Consider the following 9,566-nt stretch of genomic DNA (forward strand, 5'->3'; position numbering starts at 1 on the left):
TTGCATGACCCCTTCCAGTGACGTCAGCACGTAAACAACAACACGTGGTGGCGCAGCGCTCCTCGGGACAGGCCGCGGCACTCCTCACAAGGCTCTGCAGGCCCTGGCTCCATGGATAACAGTAACCCAGCCCTCTAAAACTGTAAAGAAGAATAAGAGAGAGAGAGAGGTGGAAGCTGTGAGTGCAGGAACACTTCGCTTACAGGCCGAGTCGTATTTCTCAAGCTGCCGTGACAACACTGACTTACAATGGGCAGGAAAATACCCGGAAAGAAACACAGAGGAGTAAAGGACCCATACAAACAACAAGAGCAGCGTCTGAATAAGTACGTATTAAGATTTTTTGGTAACTACTGCTTCTACTATACCAAAAAAATAGCATGGGGAGTGCATAGAATACTTCATTTGCTTCACATTTGTTAAGGTTTTAGTTACCGATTCATACCAGTTTACTGCGTCAACGGCTTAAATATGTGGGGATGCCTTGAGATTTTTTAAGTCCGATGTTTATCTGTTCTGCACGGTGCTCTTCGTCTGACTGAGCCTCTCAACACCTTGATATGACGCCGTAGCATGTAGTTCGTGTGTTAGAAATGTCTACAATACGTGGTTATCCCTATAATTCTCATGAGACAACGTTACACATCTGGTCACCGTTAGCTCGTTCTCTATAATCTGGCTACTAATAACAACCATTCGCATCGGTTTAATAGGTTGGGCTCCGCCAGTTCTTTTCCCCCGCACAGTTGCTATCCATAAGCAGGGGCCTTGTCTCTCCTCGTATGGAATATGCATCTCACGTGTGGGGGGCTCCACTCACACAGCTCTTTTGAACAGTCTAAGGCTCTTTGTCTCATCAACTCCTCTTACTGACAGTCTTCTACCTCTTAAATTCCGCTGCCATGTTGCATTTCTTTCTATCTTCTATCGATATTTTCACGCTGACTGCTCTTCTGAACTTGCTGACTGCATGCCTCCCATGCCTTCATTTTGACATATGTTATGAAATAATACCCTGATCATCATACCTGAACTTAGAATGAACTGTATATATTTTTTCTTTTTTATGACTTTTATTAATGTTATGTCGCTTCTCGCACAGCGGGACACATGTATTCTGCTGAGAACATCTAGCTAATGTAAAAGAAAAAACTTCACAACTTCATTACACGATAACTGATTATGTTAGGCTAAGGAGTCGTAGTCAGGGGTAGTTTTACCGACTCCGGCTCCGGCCAAAAGTAGCCGACTCCACCGACTCTGACTCCACACCCCTGCTCACAGTTAGACAACACTAAAAAGCTCGCCAAAAAATGGAGAAAAATGCAGGGTATAACATGGATACAGGAAGCAAGCATTATGGATTAGAGAACAGACAAAGATTGATGAAGTATTAATAAATATACGAGAATTATAAATAAAATTGGGCCTTTTTTTTTTTGTGTGTGTGTGTGTGTGTGTGTTGCCTATAGTGCCTGTAGGGTGTCTTGAGGGGCGATGACCCCAGCCTGTTGGTGGCACAGGCGAATTTTATTTATAGTGGCTGGTGTGATATATGACTCTTGCTTGGCCCATGCTACCCCTGAGCACTCCGCTTTAATGAAGGACCGGGTGAAGGGATGAGCATTTGCCAGAGCAGGGGATTACACTACCATCAGACAGAGGTGGAGAATGTTGGGCCTAGTAATAGTAAAGTTGGGACCATACACTAAAGCTGCCCATGACCATGGTGCTCATCTCCATCTCATTGGCCCTTGAGCCTGCGGTGGGTGAGAACCCATTACCCTGGGACAGAGCAACTGCTACATCAGATCTGAGTTATTACAGCAGGGTGAGCTATGTGCCAACTGCCTAGGTAGAGATTCAAACCCAGGCCAGCAGATATGTAGCTAATAGCAAGGCGTGCTAACCACTTCACCACCGAGGCTGAGAACGATTATTGTGATGTTACTGAAAATATAGATATATTTCTCTTTTGTTTAGTTTTTAGTTTCTAAAAGCTTTTTAATTTATTTCCTGCTTGATTTATTTATGGGATTTAATGTTTTGGCCTTGGTTTGGTTCTTCTTGTTTAAGTAACTTTAACCCCTGATTCATGCCATCCCAAATGATTGTTAATCAGTAAAAAAATAAAAGTTGCATAATTAAATATTTGACACAATACCATTTAAATTTCAGAGTAAAACACAAACTCAATGCTGCGCCTGCATCCATTGATTCTCAAGAAATACCAAGACGTCTCCAAGACATTGCCAGATTCACCAACGTAAAAAGAAAAGGTGTTAATAATGGTCCTTTTAAAAAGATGAAGAAAACAAAGGGCAAGATAAAGAGAGACAAAACACTAATTGATGGCAGAAAGTAAGTACTGTTTGTTTGTTACTTTTCAATGACTTCCTTTTTACTTACTTTATACTAATGTGACCTCACAAGGTTTGGGAGATCTAGTAAATACTTCACAATGTTTCCAGTAAATTTGTGGAGACTTTCAAGCCCTTGTGAGTGCTCTTAATGACTTAGGAGTTCTCTCTCTCTCTCTCTCTCTCTCTCTCTCTGTTTATAATGTGAACAGTATGAATGTGATGATGATAATAATAAGAAGAATAAGAATAAATTGAGTTTATTCAGTCTTAGTTGATGATAGGCTGAAAATATTCATATTATAGACATATAATAGAGATTAAGCACAAAAGAAAACAAATAATAAATAAAATAAGTAATATTATAGTTCAAAAAGAAATATCTGACATGCTTATATGATGCTTTCCAGGTATGTTGATCGTGAAAGGGAGGAACCAGGCATGAGTCGCCCAACAAAACTGGTGCCTTTGCTGCAGCAACACCCAAATGAAAATTACAAGAAATTTCTGAAGAGAGTTGACAGAGTGACTAATGTGGGTGGGCAATTTATCTCTAGTCTTTATCTTTTAGCAATCTGTTCCCTTTTTACACACTGTTGAATGAACAATGAGATGAGACTAACCTGTACCTTTTATAACAAAAAATACACAGTAACAATGATTTTTGAGTGAAAAATAATGGTGGTGGCTGTATGGTTATGAGAGGAGCAAGCTAATGCACACCATGCTGTTTTGATGCTCATAGTCATTCCATATTTACCCCTTTCTGAGCCACTCAGAGCTTCAGGAGAGTCAGAACAGATGGGTTAAACAGGAAGTGGCAGGTGTGTATCAGTAAGACAGCAGAGTAATAACTATTTACTTTGCAGGAGATAATGAAGGAGGCAGCTTTCGAAAACAAGTTCAAAGTGGAGGTACAACGAGATGAGTTTGGTCAAGTATTGTCTGTTCAACACCAAGAGAAGAATGACCCATTGCTTTCAGATAAACAAAAGAAAGAAGTTACTGAGCGAGAGGAGAAAAGGAAAGCAGCAAGACGGGTAAGTTGTGTTGCTGAAGGTGGTGGTGGAAGGTTGAAGTGACCAGTAGTCAGAACCATTAAACATTCTTTTCACAACCTCACCTCTAACACATGTAGACCTCGAGTTACGACATATGTGACTCATGACCAATTGCATTTGGGCAAGTCTCCATATAAGCCTCCTTCCCATCCTGCTTACCTCATAGCTGGATCTATTGACTTGCTCCAGCCATAAACTTTGTTATTTGCCTTGGTTCTGCATTCATGGGAAAGAAGCGGGACATGCCCTCCCCACACTTACAACACTCTCAGTCCCAAAGTGCAGGCCAGTCAATAGACCAACGGTCTTTCCAGAAATTCTACGGTGTCAAAGGAACTCCCAGAGAGCCTCATGATGGAACAAACCAAATGCCTTCTTTAGATTGACTCAGGCTGCAAACATCCCTTGTTGAAACTCATGTTGGTACCACACCAGTATGTGAAGCGCTAGGATAGCCAGTTGTTGACTTACCAGCTGTGAACCCAGACTGCTCAGGTCTCTGTAGCTTCAGCAGCTGGGTGTGAGTCCACATGAGCAATAGAAGAGCAGGCATTTTGCCTGACACACTGAGCAGTGTAATATCGCAGTAGTTTTTACAATCCTGATGGTCCCCTTTTAGTGCTTCCGTGGTGCAGTGGTAGGCATGCCTAGCTACAAATCCCTGGGCCCGGGCAGTCAGAGCACAGTTCACCCAGCTGTTTATCCTTCTTTTGGGTTGGTTGATAAATGGATATCTGAGGACACCTGACATGAAGTTTGAGTGTTGCAACAACAAGCCTATGATCAGTAGCAAAGAACTTAGCATTCCAGAAAACAAGTACTGGAGGATTCTCATATGAGTGCTTACAAGGATGTGGTCAGTCTCCTTAACTACCCCTCTATCATTGCTATAAGTCTAGTAGTGCCGCTCTGGTCTCTGGTACCAAGAATCTGCAATTATCAACCTCCTGAATCTTGGAGGAGAGTGCTGATAGTGTTCCTGGTACCAGAACCATGGGGACCAACACATTACCCATAGCCAACCCTGTCAGTGCCAGTAGTAGCATTGAAGTCACTTTAAAAAGTGAATATGTCCTGAGGGGGGAAGTGATCTAATGCAGAGTCAAGATTAGTGTAGAACATCTCTTCAGCTTCACACACATCTAGGTAGGAGCATGCATTGCAACAGGAGACATGAAGCTGAATGTTTGCTTCAGCCTCACTAGCATTATACACTCATCAACTAGAGTAACCTAAACCATAAATGACTGCAGTCAACTGGAGATGCCTATAGCCATCCCCTCAAGATGGGCACCATTGCTTATGCCAGACTAGTAGTCGGTGTACCCCCCTCTAATGATCTCACCACTGCCAGGCCTCCTCATCTCAGAGAGTCCCACTATATCCACCTTCAGTCTTGAGCTCATTTGAGAGATAAGGTGGTTGGTGATACTCCGAGAGGCTCAGGATATTTAGGAGCCCACACAGAACTCTCTAGAGGTAAATCCCAGGCTGGTTCTGTGGGGAGGTGTCACTTTTGCATTACCCTAGCCACCCCTAAAACAAGAGGGGCTGGGGGCCCTTCCTTCTCCAAGATGCAGGAGTCCCAAAGGCTTTGCTCTGCACCCATCACTGATGGCAGGCTTACCCCATGCAGATGCATTGATGAAGCCTGCTGTGCCATTGGGCCCCAAGCAAAACTGGATCAGGGTTGAGGCTTATGCTGCAACCACAACCTCTTTCTTTTCTTTTGTTCACGGCTTTAGGTGGATTTTCCCAGGGAGTAGTTGCAGGCCCTTCCTTAACCAACTCAGATCAGGGGCTGAAACACAGGACCCCTTAGGGGATAAATCTCCTGGCCACCCAATTAATTCACCCACAATTTCCACGCTTCCAACTACAGTAGAACTTCTTTTATCCAGCACCCAAAACAACAGCACCCTCAAAACAATGGCACGGATCTGGTCTGCCGTTGTTTACGTCAGGGCTGCCAAAGTGGAGTTGGCAACTATGCAGCATCGCCAGTACACTCATCGTGTTATCCGCCATAGACCACTGTGTTGTGCCGCCATAGCCAGACCTGCCTTTCATGGTTTTTACTGGACCATTTGGCCTGTTATTCGGTAGCAACGTGCATAAGGTTACCGAGAAGAGGAAGTGCAAGGTGCTTACTTTGAAGCAGAAGTTGGAGATCTGCCAGAGACTTGAGAAACACAAGTCCCGCCATAGTCTGATGGAGGAATTTGGCTGGTCATCCTCCACTATCTATGAGTAGTAGAAGTTTTGGCAGTTCTACAAGAATAAGTCTCAAAACATAGGAAAAATTGGTTATACGGCACGAGCTTCCCCCCGTTCGTGCCGGATCAACGAGGTTCTACTGTATTGCATTCATATCCCCTAACAAATATGCTTCTTTTATTCCCAATATTTTGAAATACTGCTTTAAATCCTCCAGAAGTCTCTTCATCTCAATCTTGCCTTTCTTTCCCCAATCTGGGACACAAATATACCTATTCATACTTCACAGTACCAATCTTATCAGCCATCCATACGATCCTTCCCTCTTCCCTTCCTATCCTTGCTCATATCATGCTCAGTAAAATTATACTTTTCATGGTTAAAGCTCCAAGTGCAGGTACAGAGTTTATGAGCCTGGCAATGAGAGAATAGGGAAGTGGAAGTGAATACAATCAAAGCTTGATCTGGTATATGAGTTACATGAACATGCAGCTTATTAATCAGTCTGCTAACCTTCGTAAGTTCTGCCTTGGAGCTCCTAAATATCTTTACAATAGTCTTATTGCTCAAAAGTGAAAGACACTTAATAATGATAACCATTAAAAGTTTTCAGAACCAGAAGAGAGAGAATGTCTGTTACTGTTACTTGTAATTATGCAAAATGTATATAATTATGTAAAATGTAAAAATAATTATATAAATGGGGTTTAGATATATAATTCCTCAGCAGCCTTGGTCATGGCTGTAGGTTTATTTATATAGCATGAGCCATTTCCTACTGGCATATTTCAGTGACTATAATGAAAGTAGGTCATATGTGCTTTTGCTATTCTTTGCATATATTTTAGCAACTGGTAACCTCCAATCAGTCAGACCTATCCCTGCCTTCGAGATGTACAAAAGTTGTGTGTACACGAAACCTGCAGAGAGAGAGAGAGAGAGAGAGAGAGAGAAAAAACTCCCCGAAATTTTAACTTTTCTCCAAAACTACTGAACGTAACTGAAGAATCTGTACTGCACTGAAATTGGATATTTTTGTTGATCAGGGTATTTTTTGCATCCAGAAATATCTGCCAAGACAATGCACCCTCACCCTCATTTCCACCGCTCCTGCCTCCAAAAGCCCGAGTGAAGATTTACAACATCTATTAATGTCAAGTTCAAGGTAAATCAAATCTAATGAGACCAAACTAAACCTGATCATTATGATAGTATTGGAGTCATTGAGTTCAGAAAACAATAACTAGCGTTTGGCGCATAAAATAAACCTTCAGCCTCAGGAGTCATGGGAACAAATACCCGTAGCCTAGGAGTGAGTAGGAGTCCCTTGAACAAATACCCGTAACCTAGGAGTGAGTAGGAGTCCCTTGAACAAATACCTGTAGCCTAGGAGTGAGCAGGAGTCCCTTGAACAAATACCTGTAGCCTAGGAGTGAGCAGGAGTCCCTTGAACAAATACCTGTAGCCTAGGAGTGAGCAGGAGTCCCTTGAACAAATACCTGTAGCCTAGGAGTGAGCAGGAGTCCCTTGAACAAATACCCGTAACCTAGGAGTGAGCAGGAGTCCCTTGAACAAATACCCGTAACCTAGGAGTGAGCAGGAGTCCCTTGAACAAATACCCGTAACCTAGGAGTGAGCAGGAGTCATGGTAACAAATACCCGAAGTCTGAGGGTGCGGGGGAGTCACGGGAACAAATACCCGTATCTTAGGGATTAGAAAGCTAAAGGAGGGTAAGAAATGTCCCTTATTATGTCTTTGTATGATGTTGATGAAAAAACATTTCAAAATAGAACTTACAAGAAAAAACGGGATAAAAGATGTCATTTTGATAAGCTAAGGTAGTACCAATTAGGTACTATAAGTTAAATTGATGTTTCATCAATGCAGATTTTATCATCATTGTTTGTGATTGGCACAATGCAACTGTGCTGTTGGAGGGCCAGCAGTATAGTATTTATGTATAATTGTGAAGGTGCAGATATTTTTTGCTTTCTTTTTCTCAGTACGATCTTGGAAATGATTCGTGGCATTAGTTAAGCATAAGTAGTAGAAATTCGGATGAGACATATTAATGGACAGCTTTCATCCCAGGAACGAGACAAACGAAGGCGAGGCAAGAAGAGAAAACAAGATGAAGATGATGACGATGAATTTTCTTACTACAAAGACAAGTATGAGTTTGGAGAGGTGGTGTATGAACCTCCCAGCCTTGATACAGAAAAACTCACAAGAAAAATCGATGGAAATAATGTGAAGGTATGGATAGGTTGTCTTTTTGCATCAGTCTGTTGTACTGTATTTCTTTGTCTTGTTAGTGTCAATGATGATTTTTTTTCACTCTGTTCATAATATATCTAATTGGTGAAGTGGCGTTGCTGTGTTAAGTCATCATACAGTAATTAAGTAATTGAGTAAATCAGTAATTCATAATTTCAATTTAGGAACTTCATGTAGTGAGCTGATATCATACAAGTGCTTTTCACAAAAAATATTTGGTGTGTTTTATTTTATTCCCTCTGAAGTAAACCAGTGTCCCTAATTTTGCATTCAAAATGTAAAGTTTGGCAAAAAAAACTCATGAGAACATGACAGAGTCTGGCACAAATCTTTGCTTTAAAACTACCCTCCAACAGATTCTATTCCTCTCTGTACTTCTGTTTCTGGTTTCATTTCAGGACATTCTATCTCACACCTATTCCCTCTTCTTTGATAACATTCCGCTAACCCTTCTTCGACACTAAATATTCTCAGTCTTAACGGGAAACTTGACATCTCATTTCTTGCTACATCAGCTTCCTTGAGGCTAGGTGTTCTGTGTCATCTCCACCATTTTTTTCCCCTCCCTAATGCTATCCATATTCAAGGGCCTTGTCCACCCTTGTATGGTATGCATCTCCAATGTAGAGGGGCTTCACACATGCAGCTCTCTTGGACAGAATGGAGTCAAAGGTTACTTGTCTCATCAACTCCCCTCCTGTAACTGACAGTCTTCTCTCTTTTAAAATCTGTTACATTGTTGCCTCTATCAATCTCTTCATGCTGACTGCTCTTCTGAACTTGCTAACTCCCTCTCCTGTGGCCCTGCTGCACGCGACTTTCTACTTTAGATCATCCCTATACTATCCAATTCCCTTATGCAAAAGTTAATCAACATTTTTGTTCTTTCATCCCTCTGAAACAGAGGCACCTTTCCTTCCAAAATTGACCTCTCTTCAGGTCATTGGATTATGCCTTCTTTTACAGAAGCAGAATTCAGTAGGGTTTTTTTACTAGCTGCTTCTCTTACTTTAAAAAAAAGTTTGGGGGGGAACTCTATTGATGTTATCATAGAAGTGTGTAGCAGTCTTACTGTCCTTGTGCTTTATCATGGTTCATAGGCATATATTTTCTATTCCCACAGCCCAAATCATTTTTATTTATGGAGAAGCTGAAGGGAAATAAAGAAGATGCAACCCCAAGTAAAACTGGCAAGCCCAGCCAGAAATCAAAGAACAAGCAAGTTTCTGCTGGAAGGCGCAGGATACTGGAGGAGGAGCGGCAGAGGGTGGTGGAAGCATACCGGAGTATGAAGGCCTCTAAGAACACCCTCACCTCACAGACCCTGGCCTGAAGGTGCCTCATACTACTTGTGTGCTGACAATGTTAAATACTGTTTCTTGAGTGAGATGCTAATAAAATGCTTTAGTAAAATATCTCTTTCCTCATATATACTTTCCTTTCATGCATCATCTGAATGGCAGTCAACATGGAGTGTCCAAAATTTAACAAGATAAAGACACATAGGGAAGGTGGTGGCTGTGTTGTCAGTGTGCGAATGTGGTGTCAAGGATGACCCAGGATCAAGTACCACCTGCCACTACAAGCTGACAATTTTCAGTCATTGCTGAGTAGCTTAAACATGCTGGCCTGAAGACCACCTAACAACCT

The 9,566-nt window shown here is 41.9% G+C and overlaps 1 protein-coding gene across 1 annotated transcript; it reads left to right on the plus strand.

The window, feature by feature from the left end:
• The first annotated feature begins 18 nt into the window (after positions 1 to 18).
• On the plus strand, positions 19 to 9,329 carry LOC126999023 (coiled-coil domain-containing protein 137-like). The gene is made up of 6 exons (XM_050861353.1): positions 19 to 326; positions 2,179 to 2,361; positions 2,771 to 2,894; positions 3,230 to 3,400; positions 7,731 to 7,895; positions 9,040 to 9,329. The coding sequence occupies exons 1-6, from the start codon at positions 250 to 252 to the stop codon at positions 9,247 to 9,249; spliced, it is 930 nt and encodes a 309-aa protein (XP_050717310.1). The 5' UTR covers positions 19 to 249; the 3' UTR covers positions 9,250 to 9,329.
• Positions 9,330 to 9,566: the final 237 nt, after the last annotated feature.

This window comes from Eriocheir sinensis, chromosome 15, assembly GCF_024679095.1.
Source record: "Eriocheir sinensis breed Jianghai 21 chromosome 15, ASM2467909v1, whole genome shotgun sequence".
NCBI lineage: Eukaryota > Metazoa > Arthropoda > Malacostraca > Decapoda > Varunidae > Eriocheir > Eriocheir sinensis.

Excerpts from the sequence above, each read along its gene's own strand:
- LOC126999023 (XM_050861353.1), top strand. The coding sequence starts at position 250 with ATGGGCAGGAAAATACCCGGAAAGAAACACAGAGGAGTAAAGGACCCA. Across the intron at positions 2,895-3,229 it reads GAGTTGACAGAGTGACTAAT|GAGATAATGAAGGAGGCAGC; the intron begins GTGGGTGGGCAA and ends TTTACTTTGCAG. Across the intron at positions 7,896-9,039 it reads TCGATGGAAATAATGTGAAG|CCCAAATCATTTTTATTTAT; the intron begins GTATGGATAGGT and ends CTATTCCCACAG.